This window comes from Saccopteryx leptura, chromosome 2, assembly GCF_036850995.1.
Source record: "Saccopteryx leptura isolate mSacLep1 chromosome 2, mSacLep1_pri_phased_curated, whole genome shotgun sequence".
NCBI lineage: Eukaryota > Metazoa > Chordata > Mammalia > Chiroptera > Emballonuridae > Saccopteryx > Saccopteryx leptura.
Window position 1 is genome coordinate 316,351,388 of NC_089504.1, and position 15,536 is coordinate 316,366,923.

General features: G+C 48.0%; 2 protein-coding genes across 7 annotated transcripts; both read left to right on the forward strand.

Moving 5' to 3' along the window:
- Positions 1-1,388: 1,388 nt before the first annotated feature.
- GSTK1 (glutathione S-transferase kappa 1) lies at positions 1,389-5,939 on the forward strand. Its single transcript, XM_066362921.1, has 8 exons — positions 1,389-1,560; positions 2,101-2,182; positions 2,565-2,693; positions 2,992-3,092; positions 3,265-3,300; positions 4,865-4,981; positions 5,325-5,418; positions 5,667-5,939. Exons 1-8 carry the CDS (start codon positions 1,489-1,491, stop codon positions 5,714-5,716), a joined length of 681 nt encoding a protein of 226 aa, XP_066219018.1. The 5' UTR covers positions 1,389-1,488; the 3' UTR covers positions 5,717-5,939.
- A 141-nt stretch (positions 5,940-6,080) lies between these two features.
- Positions 6,081-15,476, forward strand: TMEM139 (transmembrane protein 139). 6 transcript variants are annotated; one of them, XM_066362917.1, is made up of 4 exons: positions 12,007-12,215; positions 12,331-12,399; positions 13,186-13,435; positions 13,960-15,476. In XM_066362917.1, exons 2-4 carry the CDS (start codon positions 12,366-12,368, stop codon positions 14,438-14,440), a joined length of 765 nt encoding a protein of 254 aa, XP_066219014.1. In that variant the 5' UTR covers positions 12,007-12,215; positions 12,331-12,365; the 3' UTR covers positions 14,441-15,476. The 6 variants fall into 6 exon arrangements, 5 of the variants coding, with proteins under 5 accessions (XP_066219012.1, XP_066219014.1, XP_066219013.1 ...); XM_066362915.1 differs by lacking the exons at positions 12,007-12,215; positions 12,331-12,399 and adding an exon at positions 6,081-7,171; XM_066362916.1 differs by having other exon boundaries at positions 12,007-12,399.
- Positions 15,477-15,536: the final 60 nt, after the last annotated feature.

Here is a 15,536-nt window from a genome sequence, read left to right on the forward strand (position 1 = left end):
TCAAGCCAGCGACCTTGGATCCAAGCTGGTGAGCTTTTGCTCAAACCAGATGAGCCCGTGCTCAAGCTGGTGACCTCGGGGTCTCGAGCCTAGGTCCTCTGTATTCCAGTCCAATGCTCTATCCACTGCGCCACCACCTGGTCAGGCGGAATCTGGTCATTTACTAAAAATAAAACATCGTTCAGACTTAAATATAAATAAAACAGAAATAATGTAAGTTATTTATTCTTTCTCTGCGGACCGGTACCAAATGGCCCACGGACCGGTACCAGTCTGCGGCCCAGCGGTTGGGGACCACTGGGTTAGAGCATCCTCCTGAAGCACAGAGGTTGCTGATTTTATCCCCGGTCAGGACATGTACAGGCACAGATCTATGCTGCGCTCTCTCTCTCTTCCTTTCTTTCTAAAATCAATAAATAAAAAAATTTTAAAACAGTAATTGATTACCTATTTTTAAAATAAAATATTATTATTACCAGGTTAAATTAGCTCTTGGATACATTTAAGTTAATATTATAGAGAAAAACAAAATATAATTTTTTACCTTCAGTGAGCATTAAGCAATTAATATGCAAGTGGGCAATGATGACATCATTTCGCAATCCATTTTTTATGTTCTACCCTATGTAAAATATTTATACTGTGTCTTTGTATTCTGATGACCTACTTTTTTTTCCTAATACAAATGGTAAGTGATATCTTTATTGTTATGTGTTTTCCAATTCATAAAATTAGTAATGTTAAAAACAATTTTAATAAAATTAAATATAAAATTATGTCTTTGCAGTCATGTAATCACAATATAAGACAACATGACACTCATAAATGCAGTAGGACAGACTGTTCCCCATTACCACTCCAATTATGTGGCAGGGAGACCTCTTCTCCTCTCGCTCACTAAATAAGAACTGATGGTCAAATATGTTCCGGGCATTGAGCTAGGTTCTGAGAAATACAAAACTACATATATTTTAGCCACTTCTTAAGATGCCCCAGTCCCAGAAAGTTCATGCAATGGCCAATCTGGGTGCTGTCATTCCTCCTAAGTCTGTACGAGCTAAAGGTTATCATTAAGTATCTCCATTTTTAGGACGGATGAGGAAACTGAGGTTCAGAGAGGTGGAGTGGCTTGCAAAGGGCGCACAGCTAAGTGAGAAGCGCAAATCAAACCACCTCCTTTTCCCCCAGACTCTACCCCAGGGCAGGGCGACGACCTCTAGGTGCACAGGTCACCAACTCAGCCCGCTGCAAGGGACATCTCCCCTACCCACTTCTCCCGGCGGTGCAACGCCCCCCCCCCCCTCCCCAACCCCGGAACTGCGGCCCGACGCAGGAGGGGGCGGCCCTCCACTGGGAGGCTGCGCTTTGAAGGCGCGAGGCGGTCCTCCGGATAGGCTGGGACCGTGGGCGGTGTCACCGCTCACTAGAGAAAGCAAGCGCGCGCGTCGCTTCTCTCCTGGACAGACCGCTTCTTCTCTGCTCTGTGGCATGGGGCACCTGCCGCGGACCCTGGAGCTCTTCTACGATGTGCTGTCCCCCTACTCCTGGCTGAGCTTCGAGGTGACGCCAGGGCTGGAGTGGCAAGGGCAGAGGGAAGAGCGAGCACAGGACGCAGGGCCCAAGGTCTCCTGCAATTCCTTAAGCTGCCCAGAGGGATTTAGAACATGCAGTTAGAGAGCCAGGGCTAAAGGTCACCTTGTGTTTGCAAAACGATACAATCGTTGGCTCCGGGTCGAGCCTTTCTATCCTAAGACAGTGGTATCTAACAGGGGTTTGGAAAAGGGGCAACTCCAAAGAATCAAGGAGAAAAACGTGGCTCCACCACCTCTTGGCTCTCTGATGTCAATTTGGGGGCGGGGGGACGATCGAGTGCAGAACAGGATGGAAACTGTCCACCGGAGCTGAGGCCCTGGGATGGATTTCTAGGAGTGAGAGAGTGTTGCCATTTAAACCAAGCAATTGAGGGTGTCCGCCTGACCCCTGCTTTGTGCTTAGAACCTCTGGCTAATCAGTGCCCATGAAACACCCTTCCCTTTCCCTTTGCCTGTACCCACTTTCCATCTTGGACACCGGCTGGGATCTTCGCCTCTGCTCCTGCAGATCCTGTGTCGATATAAGAACATCTGGAACGTCCGCCTGCAGTTGCGCCCAAGCTTCATTGCCGGGATCATGAAAGACAGCGGTATGAATGAAGGCAGCCCCAGCACTGAGGGCAGGGGCTCGAGGGAGGGCTGACTCCAAAGACCCAGGGGACCTGCCCTCTGATGGGTCTTCATATGGGCATCAGCAGCTAGTAATTTGCCCTCTGCCCAAAACCCAGTAGGGATTTGGGGTTCTCTTTTATTATTATTATTATTATTATTTTAATTTTACTTACTTGTTGACTTGAGAGAGAGAGAGTTTGAGAGAGAGGAACTTATTTATACATTCATTGACTGATTCTGGTATGTGCCCTGACTTAGCGTATCAGGATGATGCTCTAACCAACTGCACTACCCAGCCAGGGCCCAAGCCTGGGATTCTTAGGTCATCTCTCACTAGTGGATCCAACTTTCCACTTGTAGGAAACAAGCCTCCAGCTCTCCTTCCTCGCAAGGCAAAATACATGACAAATGACATTCAGCTCCTGGGACAGCATGTCCAGGTTCCAATCCAGTTCCCTAAAGATTTCTTCTCTGTGATCCTTGAAAAAGGTGAAGACAGTGGGATACAGATGGGACAGCAGGTGGAAGGCAGCAAAGTTTGAGATTGTAGGGTGGGGCTGGGCCTGTAACTTCAATGAAACAAACCCTGGGAAAACTCGGGATCAGAGCTGAGCAAACAGAAGATTGATGGGACATAGGAGCAAGAGCAGGACAAACTATTTATGAGAAACTTGGGTGGGAGGCTGAGGGCGGCTGAGCTCGGAGGGGTGTCAGAAGCAGGTAAGAGCAGGTCCTTCATTGGGAAACAGACTGGAGAGCCCCACCTCGGAGTGCCTCTGCCCCACAGGAAGTTTGAGGGCCATGCGCTTCCTCACTGCTGTGAACTTGGAGCACCCAGAGATGCTGGAGAAAGTGTCCAGGGAACTGTGGATGCGCATCTGGTCACGGGTGAGGGCAGGTCTCTGGGAACCCACCTGGGAAACCCTGGGTGACTTGGCAACTGTCCCATAGGCCCGATTCCAGACTCCTGCTGCTACCCTCCCCTGTTGTTCACTGACCTGCTCCCCGTCCCACCTGTTACTGGGCCACCCCCTCGTGCTGAGCATTCTCTTCTTCCCAGGATGAAGACATCGTGGAGCCCCAGAGCATCCTGGCAGTGAGTGTCCCGGCCCTTGCTCCCCCCTCATAGGGACTCTAAGGACAGTTGGCATTTGGGGACAGAGAGGACACAGTGCTTTTACTAGGTAAAGAGGTCAATGATATCTGGGGAGAAAGGATGTTTGTGTTTCAGAGGCCAGATTACTGAAAGGCTGGAACTACAAGGACTCTCAAAAGTATATCTCAGGGTTGGAAGGGGAAGTGCTAAATTCTACGTTTGAATTTGATGGGAGAAATCAGTGGGAGACAAAGGATAAACATTAGCACCCCACCACCACCACCATAGCAAGGGGTAAGTATTGGCAAGTCTTGACTCCAAACTCTCCAACAGAAACCTCACCAGTCCATCCAGAGTAGAAGCAGGAGAGTTTAAAATAGGCTTTAAAGAGACAGAGATAACTGACTCAAGCCAGATTTATACAAAAGCCTGAGTAAGAACAAATGGAAACAGTTCAAAACATTAAAATGTGTGCCACATAGCACATTTTTCTTTGGGGTTAAACCAGGAAGTTCAAATCAGTATTTTCTCTTCAGTTTACAAAAGGTAGTTGAGACATACTCAAACTTAATATATAAAAATGGCAAACCACAAAAGTTAAACATACAAAGAATGGTCAATTTACCTCCAGTGTTTTTATTCCCTCAAGGTATATGCATAGGCTTGCCTTTTCACTTAATACTTAACATTTTCCATGCCATGGTAAACTCTTTGAAAGTGTAACTTTAGCTTCTACATAGCATGCCATTCAGTGGACCTATTGTTGTTTACTTAACCATTCCCCTCTTGGACATTTGGTCTGGGACACAGTCCTCTCCTGTGCTGAAATCAAAGACAACGTCACATTGGAATGCAGGGCATGAGCCTGTGTTTCCCAGCCCCAGTCGAGGAGCTCAGCTTTCTGTGGCCCTTGAATCCGGAACCCCTGGGCCACTCTCCCCAGAAATTCCAGTGTAATTGCTCTAGCATTTGGCCTGTGAATTGGGATTTTTAAAAGCTCCCCCAGGAGAGTCTAATGTTCAGCCAAACCACCGACCCCCAACTCTTAACAACAAACCCCAAACTGAAGGCTTTATCATTCTCTGGAAGCCAGGCAGGTGGCAGCCATGTTTTTCCGCTCAGAAGTCCTCAGGGAATTCCATGGGCAGTAGAGCACAGCCCTTGATTCAAAAAAGCACTAGCTATTCAGGAATTCGGAGAAGTAGGAAGAGCTCAGACTTAGCATCAGGAACCTAGCTTTGGCTCAGCTAATAACAAGCTCTTTAAGGCTGAAAACCTGGTGCCACCTGGACTTGTGTCCTCATTGGTTACTGAAGAGGTCAGGAGCTAACGCTAAGATGTTAAATTTGTGCAGCTTTAATTCTTTGGCACCTGCTTTTCCCATCAAACTCGAGATTTTGAAGGGAGAAAATGGCCCCTCTTGGCAAGGGTAGACTCACTCCTGGGTGGGCACAGGCCTTGCCAGGAAAACCTGGGGGCAGAAAGTAGGAAGACCCGAGTTTTCTCCAGAGATCACCCCTCCCACTAATGCGGACACCTTGTGTTCCCTGCCATGTCCCCTCAGGCCGCAGAGAAGGCTGGCTTGTCAGCACAACAAGCCCAGGGACTTCTGGAAAAGGTCTCCACACCACAGGTGAAGAACCAGCTCAAGGAGACCACCGAGGCAGCCTGCAAACACGGGGTAAGAACTCGTGATGTGTGTCCCCAACCCCAGTGCTCAAGAGTCTGAGAGTCTGCTGGGTCTGCACACCCCAGTCCAAAAGCTGCTCCCTACGTGAGTCCTCCGTGGCTCTCCCAGATGAGCCTCCTCTCCCTTCCTGTCCCTGAGCCCAAGCAGAGGAACAGGGGGAGATAGCCAGTGATAAAGACAGCGCTTCTGAGAGTTAGCAAACTGCACAGACCCAGGAGCCTCTTATCAGAGCCTCTGGCTGTTTGCTTCTCTGACCTCAGGCGAGTATTGGCTGGTAGCCTTCTCCCCCAGCCTAATAAACACCTCCTGCCTGCACTCTTCCTGCTTTCTCTAGGCCTTTGGGCTGCCTGTCACTGTGGCCCATGTGGATGGTCAAACCCACATGCTGTTTGGCTCTGACCGCATGGAACTGCTGGCATACTTGCTGGGTAAGTCACAGGCTCATACTGAGCTTCCCTGTCCCATTGCCATTACATCAGTTGACCAGAAGGACAAATTCAGAGCGGAAATAATGTTCTAGTTATTTCCAACAGCGAAGCCTTATGCAGAAACAGGTTGCTTGGGGTTGTATGGGGAGGAGCCACCTCATCCCCACAGCAGAGAATGAACCTCTGCTCTTCTGAGAGAACCCTGGGGACTGTGAGTCAGCCTCTGACCCAGTGACTATCCCCACCAGGAGAGAAGTGGATGGGCCCTGTGCCTCCAGCTGTGAGTGCCAGACTTTAAGGACCCCAGAGGAAGCCAAACCACGGGTATACAGCTTCCCCGTCTTCCACCGAGGGGCCCTGGGACTCTGGTTCCCTGTGGGGTGGAGCTTCCTCAGTGGCCCTGGCTGGGGCGCTCATCTGCCTTACTCATGGCTGCTCTTACTTCTGTGCCTGCAAGTGCCTTTCAAGAGCCCCGAACTATGCCGGCCCACAGAATAAACCTGATGCCATTGGAGATAACACCTCTGGGTCCGGATCTTCTCTGTGTGTGTGTGTTCTTGCTGCTGCAGTCACCTCCGACAACTCCAGGTGTTTGACAAGAACAGCAGCGCTGTCAGGGACAGCACACTGAGCCAGATGGCTGTTGCAACTAACCAGTTTGGCACTTACTGTCTTCTGACCAGCTACGGTGTCAGACAGGGCTGGGACTTGTGACCCAGTGGGTGTGAAGGCCGGAGCAAACCAGAGCATGGCTGAGCTTGCGCCCAGTTATTTAAACTGAACCAGGTCCCGTGACACTGACCAGCAGAACCAGAGCAAGGCAGCACAGGGAGATAGCTGGAGTTGCCTTGGCCTGAGGAAGTGCTCGTCCCTCCCTCACAGCTCCCTCCTCCCACCCACAGTCCACATCCTGAGAACATCCCAGCCTTTCTCCCTGCCTACCATAAGCCCTGTTGCTCCCACACAAACCAGGAGCTTGGCCACTCCCCCAGTCATTTAGCCAAAGCCCCTGCTCTATCTGTGTCCATTGTGCAGTAATCAGAATGCCTTGTGTTTCAATAGTATTCAGACCTTTTTAAGAATACCCTTTATTTAGAAGCTGAAACCATACTTGGATGCCTAGGGGAACCAGGTGTAGAGCCTATGATGGCTCTGCTTGAGAAGCCATCTTCCACTTTCCTCTCGACTCCTTCTCATCTCACACCCCATTTCCCCCACTTGCCCCCATCGCGTCTGTCCGTGTCCCCTTTTCCATGATCCCAGCATATCGCAGGGTCTCAGGTCGCCCTTCCCAGGCTTGCTGTGAAGTGATACTGAACCACCTCCCCACATAAGCACCCTCCCTCTTTCGAAGGAGATTTTGTGAGATCCTTGTCTCAACATTACTTGTGATATCAAGTAATTTAAAGATCTAACAGTAGGAGGATGCTTGAATAAATCATGGTACATCCAAGATGTGATGCTCCATTGCCATCAAAAACTGTTATGTCTGAAGAATTATAAAGAATATTAGAAATCTTAGGATATGATATTGATGGGGAAAAAGATGAAACTATATAGTATGATCTTAATTATATCTCCTTTTATTTTTTAAAGATTTTATTTATTCATTTTTAGAGAGAGAGGTGAGAGAGAGAAGGGGGAGGAGCAGGAAGCATCAACTCCCATATGTGCCTTGACCAGGCAAGCCCAGGGTTTCAAACCAGCGACCTCAGTGTTCCAGGTCAATGCTTTACCCACTGCACCACCACAGGTCAGGCTCAATTATGTCTCTTAAAATTTTTTAAATTTATTTATTGACTTTAAAGAGAGAGAAACATCATTTGTTGTTCCATCATTCATGCATTCTTGTGTGTGCCTGACCCGCAACCTTGGTGTATTGGAACAACACTCCAACCAACTGAGCAACCCATCCAGGGCTCTCAATTATGTCTTGATATATTAAAGTTGATTACATTACAGAGGATGTTAATATATTAATCCTGGAACAAACTGTCAAAATGTTTCCATTTTATTTGTATACCTTTTAAAATGATTATTTATTGTGGTAAACAAATATATACTTAAATGAATGATAAAGAGGAACAAATATATATCCCACACAGATGGGATATAAAACTCATGAACACAGATAAAGGTGAAGTGGTTACCAAAAGGGGGGAGTAAGGAGGGACAAATACACAGTGACAGAAAATGGTTTGACTTTGGGTGATGGGCACACAACACAATCAACAGTTCAAATGCTATAGAGATGTTCACCTGAAACCTATGCACTCTTATTGATCAATGTCACCCCATTAAATTTAATTTAGAAATTAAATTAAAATAACAATTTAAAGGAATGAAAAACAAGAATTTGTAGATTCACATTTGAGTACAATTATGCACTCTTCTCATTGTTTTCTAAACCTATGAATTGCCTAACTTAATCCTAAATCTTAATCCAGGCTAATGTGGGATAATCTCTTATCACAGTTGCATTTTTCCCAGATCCACCCAGTCTTCTTCAAAGACTAGCATTCTCTGTTCCTAATCCAATAGCGGAATTTAAACTTCTCTGGAGGAAGGACACATTTAGACGAATTCTTACATTCATGATCTAAATCAGGGATAATCAACTTTTTATACCTACTGCCCACTTTTGTACCTCTGTTAGTAGTAAAATTTTCTAACCACCCACCGGTTCCAAGTAATAATGATTTATAAAGTAGGGAAGTAACTTTACTTTATAAAATTTATAAAGCAAAGTTACAGCAAGTTAAAGCATATAATAATAATTACTTACCAAGTACTTTATGTCAGATTTTTTGCTAAGTTTGGCAGAATAAATCTTAATAAAACAACTTACTATAGTTAAATCTATCTTTTTATTTATACTTTGGTTGCTCTGCTACCACCCATCATGAAAGCTGGAATGCCCACTAGTGGGCGGTAGGTACCAGGTTGACTACCACTGACTAGATTATAATTTCTGAACAACTTCAGCCAAAGAGAATCCAAAATAGTACATTAGTCAGGGTTTTCCAAAGACACAGAACAAATAGGATATTTATAGCTACTTAAAGAATTCAGAAAGAGGTTTTGAGGAATTGGCTCACGTGATTAAGCGGGTCAGGGTGTCCTAAGTCTGCCGGCTGCAAGCTGGAGGCGCAGGAGAGCGGAGTGTGGTTGCAGGGACCCAGAGGCCTGAGAACCCGGAGCACCAGCGCCGGTATCTGAGGGCAGAAGACGGATGTCTCAGTTCAAACAGAGAGCAAATTCACCTTCCTCCGCCTTTTTGTTCTATCTGGACCCTCAAAGGGTCCGATGATGCCTACCCACACCAGTGAGGACAATCTTTACTCAGTCTATTCATTCAAATGCTAACCTGTTCAGGAAACCACAGACAAAGACCAGAAGTAACACTGTATCAGTTTTTTGGGCATCCCTTAGTCCAGTCAAGGTGACACATAAAATTAACCATCCATGTAGAAAAGGGAAAGGCCCCAAAAGCAGCCTATTTTTTTTTTAATAAAGGAACACTCTGTTCAATCCAAATTGAGTTTCATACTTATTCTTGGTTTCTTCCTCTCCTCCCCTTCTGATCAACAGTTATAATATAAAATCTGCAATTGTGTCAATATCCAGAATTCAACAGTGATCATGTCCTTGCATTGTAATCCAAATTCCGAGCTGGCCAAAACACAACGGTCTTAGCTAAAATTCCTAGAAGTGATATTTTTTTACAGTACCAAGTGCAAGTGGTAATGTACAACAACAAAAAGGTATTGCATGCATGTGATTTACAAACAAAACAGAACAGAAAAACTAAGCAAGGTGTCAAGTGAAAAGTCTCCCTTTCCCCACTCCTGTTCCTACTCAGTTTTCTATGTATCCTTCCAGAAACATCCATATTTTTTAACATGCTAATGTCAGACATACTTCAGAGAGGTGCTCTACACCCTCCATCAGTTTCCCGGGTGGTAACATCCCGCATACCTATAGCAATAACACCACCAGGAAACTGACATGGATGGTTCCACCAGCCTCGCTTAGATTTCAGTGAACTCCTCTGCGCATCTGTATTTAGTTCCAGATAATTTTATCACCTAAACACTCACGTGACCACCGCCACAGTCAACGTACAGAACGTTTCCAGCACGGGACCCCTCGTGCCACCATTCATAGCTGCAGCCACCTCCCTCCGCCCCATTTTCCTCACCCCTGGCCAGGCTCATCTGTTCCTCACAGAGTTTTGTCTTTCAAGGGTGCCTCATAAATGGAATCCCACTGGCTTGTTTGCACTTAGCAGAATTCCCATGAGGTCCACCCACGGTGCTGCATGTATCAGTTTCCCCTTATTGCTGAGTAGTTTTCCACGGTATAGATGTGCCAGTTTGTTTAACCTGCTAGAGGACAATTGTTTCCAGTTTGGGGCTATTACAAATAAAGCTGGTATGAACATTCACGTACAGGTTTTGGTGAGCACATAAATGTTCATTTCTCGGGGTAAGTGCCCATGAGTACAATTGCTAGGTCATATGGTAAGTGCATGTCTCATGTTTTAAGAAACTACCAAGCCCTGACTGGGTAGCTCAGTTGATAGGAGCATCCTCTAGACATGCCGAGGTTGTGAGTTTGATCCCCAGCCAGGGCACACACAAGAGTCACAGGAGTCAACTAATGACGGCATGAATGGGTGGAGCAGCAAATCAATGTTTCTTTCTCTCTCTCTTTCCTTTTCCCTCTCTGTCTAAAATCAATCAATTAAAAAACATTTCAAAGAAATATCAGAAATACTGCCCCTTGAAGACATAACCACCTTCAAGAGAGCTCATAAACTTACAAAGCCTGTAATCCAACCCTGCCCACCTCCCACCTTCATGTCCTCTTCCTTATCTCCCCTCCTAATTTCAAATGTGCAAAGAAACTGCAAAACTGTCCTTCTCCAGAGCACCTGAGATCTTGCTTCCCAGCAACTGTCATCAGTTCTGGCTCAAATAAACTCTTGTAAAAATTCTCTGCAGGTTTAGATGTTCTTACATCTAAACTTACAATACGTACCAACGATTGTTGGCCAATTCCTTCTATTCGTGTATTAACTGTAGCTTGAAATTCCTCTGCTGCCAGCCACACTTTTCCCATATGAGCTGAATAGTGAGAGAATTGGTGGAAATGAAATAACCAGCGCTCCTCCTACTTTCCATTCCCATTTCCTGTAGAGACACACCTCATTTACACAGCCATGGCCTTCCTGTTCCATCTCCCTCTCCTCTCTGTCAGCCCGGGACAGACTCAGCAGCGGCAGCCTCCCACCTCTGTGTGAGAGAGACCACTCCAGGCACACCACTCCTCCTCATTCTCTTCCTCCTCCTCCTCCTCCTCCTCCTCCTTCTTCTCTCTCTCTTTCTCTCTCTCTCACTCATCTGCTGCCACAGCCCAGGCTATGCCCCACGACTGTCCTTGGGATTAGGTTTGTGCCATTACCTGCTGCTGCCCTGCATTTGCCCAGGAGTAACAAAGCACACCTCTGGCCACTGTGCCCCTCCCAACAGCTTCCTCACCCAGATCTACTGCCTGACCCACAATTGAACAGAGAGGGCCCTGGATCTTTGGCATGTGGTGAGACCGGGCAAAACATTAGCCTCCTAATACAAGCATTCAACTGAGGCCCTGGCTGGTTGGCTCAGTGGTAGAGCGTCGACCTGGCATGTAGGAGTCCCAGGTTCGATTCCCGGCCAGGGCACACAGGAGAAGCACCCATCTGCTTCTCCACCCCTCCCCCTCTCCTTCCTCTCTGTCTCTCCCCTTCCCGCAGCCAAGGCTCCATTGGAGCAAAGTTGGCCCAGGCGCTGAGGATGGCTCCATGGCCTCTGCCTCAGGCGCTAGAGTGGCTCTGGTTGCAACAGAGCAACGCCCCAGATGGGCAGAGCATCACCCCCTGGTGGGCATGCCGGGTGGATCCCGGTTGGGCGCATGAGGGAGTCTGTCTGACTGCCTCCCCGTTTCCAACTGCAGAAAAATACAAAAAAATAAATAAAATAAAATAAAAGCATTCAACTATGTTTACTGAACACCTGCTATGTGTCAGGACCCGAGGTAGGTGCAGGGATTCAGAGATGATTGAAATTAATCACTTACTCACGAGAAGCTCAACATGGAAGAAAGGTGTGTGGCAGAAAATGACTACATGAGCAGGTAAAGGCTGGGCCAGGAGTAGGAAGGAATGCTGTGGTTACACAGTGGAGATGGCCTCCACATCAGGCATCTCCTGGCAGCTGGTGGCTTTTGAAGAATCAACAGTTACCCTTGCCAAGAAGCATACACACAAACTTGTCTTACAGGTCTGCAGAAAACAAAGAGTTCATAGAAAAGGTACTGCAGTGGCAATGGACGCAGAACACACTGTTCCAGGCCCACAGCAGTGCTTACAGTCTATGTGATCTACAGAGATTACACAAACCATGCTCTCTGCTCCCAGGGACAACATACATTCCCTAAACATTAGGCAAACTGCTCTGAATACTATGCGCACGGAGAAGAAGGGGTGAGGACAGGTGACTTTAACTCTGGTCCGAAGTACAAAGATCTCTGGGGTGGGGAGGAGCACTTACTAAGTAAGGTACTGCATGGGTGGATAGAGTGAGGAAAATCAAGATTCAGAAGTAGGAGGTCAGCCCTAAGAAGAAAAGGGGGAAGGAGAGCCCAGGCAGGAACTGAGGGACTGGGCAGAAGAGAGGGTGGGGCCCGTGGGCTCCACCTCCTCCCCCCTCCCACTTCCCCCACAACCTACTTTCTTTGGAGTCTGGTGGAGACAGGTGAGGTAGGAACACCTAAGGTGGGTGAGAGGTGGCAGGAGGGTCTTGCGGTTGGGGCAGGGGTGTAAGGAGGGGTCTGGCCTCTTTGTAGAGTCTGTGAGTCCTTGCTGTGCAGAGTTCAGGGAACTCCTGACAGGCTGGTTTGGGGATATGGCTGCCTCCACATTGCTGCTGGGTTGCAAAGGTAAGTCTTTTCACTCCAGGCAGGACACCAGAAATTCTACCTTACTGAGTTAGACCTGGTAGAGGGTGGGGGAGCCTGGCACTTGTGGGGTATAGAGAGGTCAGGAGTTACTGGCTTCTGTCCATGACCCTAGGCCTTTGTAAGACTCTCTCTCGGTAGCTGTGGCCCTGTGGCTCTGTTGTGTCTCCGGGCACTTTTCTGTCTTCAAATCAGAGTGTGGGCTGACTGGAGGAAGTGGGAAGATGGGGTCAGAGATGGGGTAAATGATGCTCCCTTCCCCTACTCACCACAAGGTCTTACCGAGGGCCCCTGTCTGGGAAGCTGGGGGGTGGAGGTTCAGTGTGAGCAGTAATATAGAAAAGGCAGGGCCTGCCCCATCAGCTGGATTCCAGAGATGCCAGTGAACCCCAAGGCCCCAGGGCCCACCCAGGACGGATCCTGGATGTGGAATGGTAGAGCTGGAAGGGAGAACCCAGGGAAGAAGGGAAAAGGAAGGCACAGTAAACTGACACAGTAAACTGGCATGATGGCTGGAAGGCAAAACTCTTGGGCAGGTTTCCTGGCTTATTCCACACATACTGATACATACCCTGAAACAAGTGTGGCCCTACAGAGGATTACAGAACTGGAGAGCACACTGCTGATCCTTTATTCTGGCCATTCATTTGACTTGAGATCAAAGAATCTGAAACCCCAAAAAGGTGTCTAATAGGGTTACTTTAGACTCTGACCCAGCCATGATACCAGTGGCTAATTTAGATGCAACAGCTGTGTATCTTTTTGCAGGAGCCTGGGGAGGGGCCATGGTACCACGCCAGTTGTGGGGGAGACTGGAGAAGCCATTTCTCTACCTGTGCTGTGCCTCCTTCCTCCTGGGGCTGGCTTTTCTGGGCCTACAGCCGGACATCACCCCTGTCGCTTATTTCTTTCTGACCTTGGGTGGCTTCTTCTTGTTTGCCTGCCTCCTGGCCTGTATTCTGGAATGGGTGTTCCGATCACTACAGCCGGAGAGCCCAGGGTTGTCAGGCAACACTCGGTGAGTCAAAGGGTGGGAAGAATTGGAGGAATCCACTGTACTAGTGATTTTCAACCTTTTTCATCTCATGGCACACATAAACTAATTACTAAAATTTTGTGGCACACCAAAACATATATATTTTGCCAATCTGACACACAAAAAAATAGGTATAATTTTGATTCATTCACACCAGATGGCTATTGTTGTATTGGCTGTTGTCATATATATATATATATTGTAAAAATATATATATATTTTTACAACCTAAGGGAAAAGAGGTCAGTGTACCGACTAAATAGTCAGGAACTGCATGTTTTAAAAATCCTGGTGGCACACCGGTTGAAAATTGCTGCATTGTACCCATTCTCCCTGTGTCTCTCTAGTCTCTCATGCATACAGGGTCTGCTTCCCGCCTCTGTCACTGGTAACAGTGAGGGGAGCGCCCAGGGGCTTACGGAGGGGTCTCTGGCTGGCAGAAGACAGAAAAGGTGGAAAGGGCTCCTTTTGGGAAGCCACCAATGAAACTGTTTCTTCTTCGTCAGGGACAATGAAGCCTTTGAGGTGCCAACCTACGAAACGTCTGTGGTACTGGACTCACAGTGCCACCCCCAAGAGTTGGATCAACCGCCTCCCTACAGCAGTGTTGTAATCCCCCCACGACTTGCAGAGGGGCAGCCTGGCCATCCAGAGAGGCCCGCTAGAGCCGGAGTGGAAAGGCGAGTGGGTTCAGAGGGGTCTGTGACCCCAGGAAGCCCTGAAAGAGCTCTGATCAGCCTTCGGCTTCGGGGACCACGAGTCGTGTCCACTGCTCCTGATCTGCAGAGTTTGGGCATGCTCCCCAAATTGGAGTCGCTCCCCAAATTGGAGCCTCTTACTCCACCCCCTGACTATGATGTCAGCTTTGGTCACCCTGATGATGACAATGTCTTCTTGGAAGACAACTGGATACCCCCCAACGGACTTTCCCAGGATATGTCATCTCTCTGCACCAGACCCACTCATTCATTTGACCCCATTTCCTAGTGCCTGCTATGTATCCGGAACTGGACCTTAGGAATGGGGACTTTAACCCAGAGGGGAGTCAGGCTGAGGAAAGCCCTTCCCAGTTGAGATGGAAGTGGCAATTTGAATTTTCAGGCAACATTCAGAAACCTAACTCATATTTATTATTTCCAGAGTCAGATTAAGAAATGAAGTGATGATCCAGAAAAATCTGGAGAAGAAACAACATCTGAGTGACAGTTATGTTGCTTCTGTTCCAGTCACTTAGCCTTACCAGCCTCATGAGGTAGTAATTACCCTTATTAGAAAAATGAGGATTCCAAGGGTCATAGAAGTCTGATTATTTCCACGGGGTCCAAGTGCTAGTAAATAGCATAAAAATAACTTGAAATCTGCCCTTCTGATCCCAAAACCTCGTAGGTTCCCAAAACAAGGTAGCCAGGTCATCTGCACATCTCTTAGTCCATCTTGGACTACTGCTAGTGAGGGGGGGTGGAAGACTTCGTGTAGACAGAATGGGGGAGCAGTTGCTTCTGCAGACAGGGTGGGCTGTGTGACCAGAAGGGTGCCCAGCCTCCTACAGGAGCAAAGCTAATCAAAGCTGTGATGGTCCCTGCTCCGCATGGGAAGCAGCTGCAGCCCAGGGGCTGGAGCACAGCGCCCAATGAAAAGTCTCCATCCTTTCAGAGGTAAAACTGCCCCACAGGTAGGGTCTTCCTATTTTAAGAATGGTAGACAGGTGGGTCGGCAGGGATAAGGTGTGCGCCTCCTGGCAGGGGTGGCAGAGTATTTAAGGCTACTCTGGAGTCGTCTGGCGTGAAGCCGGGAATCACTTGCACGGACTCTAATCGCTTCGGCCTCACCCCTACACTCTGCCCGCTGGTCAGATCCCAGCTCAACAGACTGTCCAGGATCACGTGCTGAGGCTGTGAGAAGTGCTCAGCCACCGCGGACACACCCTCCTCAGGCCTGCAGTCCTTGCACGGGTATCTGGCGCCTTCTACCGCTCTCCGCCTCCTTACCTTGCCCCTGACCTGCCAATAAAATAAAAAGTCCGGCCACGCCCGTCTCTGTAACGTTCCTTGCAATAGGCCAGGATAGCGGAGTGGGAGGTGCG

What these genes read in the sequence shown, in the direction of transcription:
- GSTK1 (XM_066362921.1), top strand. Translation starts at nt 1,489, where the DNA reads ATGGGGCACCTGCCGCGGACCCTGGAGCTCTTCTACGATGTGCTGTCC. An exon ending in GGATGCGCATCTGGTCACGG is followed by an intron (nt 3,093 to 3,264) that starts GTGAGGGCAGGT and finishes TCTTCTTCCCAG; the next exon opens with GATGAAGACATCGTGGAGCC. An exon ending in ACTGCTGGCATACTTGCTGG is followed by an intron (nt 5,419 to 5,666) that starts GTAAGTCACAGG and finishes TATCCCCACCAG; the next exon opens with GAGAGAAGTGGATGGGCCCT.
- TMEM139 (XM_066362915.1), top strand. Translation starts at nt 7,087, where the DNA reads ATGTGCCTTGACCAGGCAAGCCCAGGGTTTCAAACCAGCGACCTCAGT. An exon ending in TACCCACTGCACCACCACAG is followed by an intron (nt 7,172 to 13,185) that starts GTCAGGCTCAAT and finishes ATCTTTTTGCAG; the next exon opens with GAGCCTGGGGAGGGGCCATG. An exon ending in GGGTTGTCAGGCAACACTCG is followed by an intron (nt 13,436 to 13,959) that starts GTGAGTCAAAGG and finishes CTTCTTCGTCAG; the next exon opens with GGACAATGAAGCCTTTGAGG.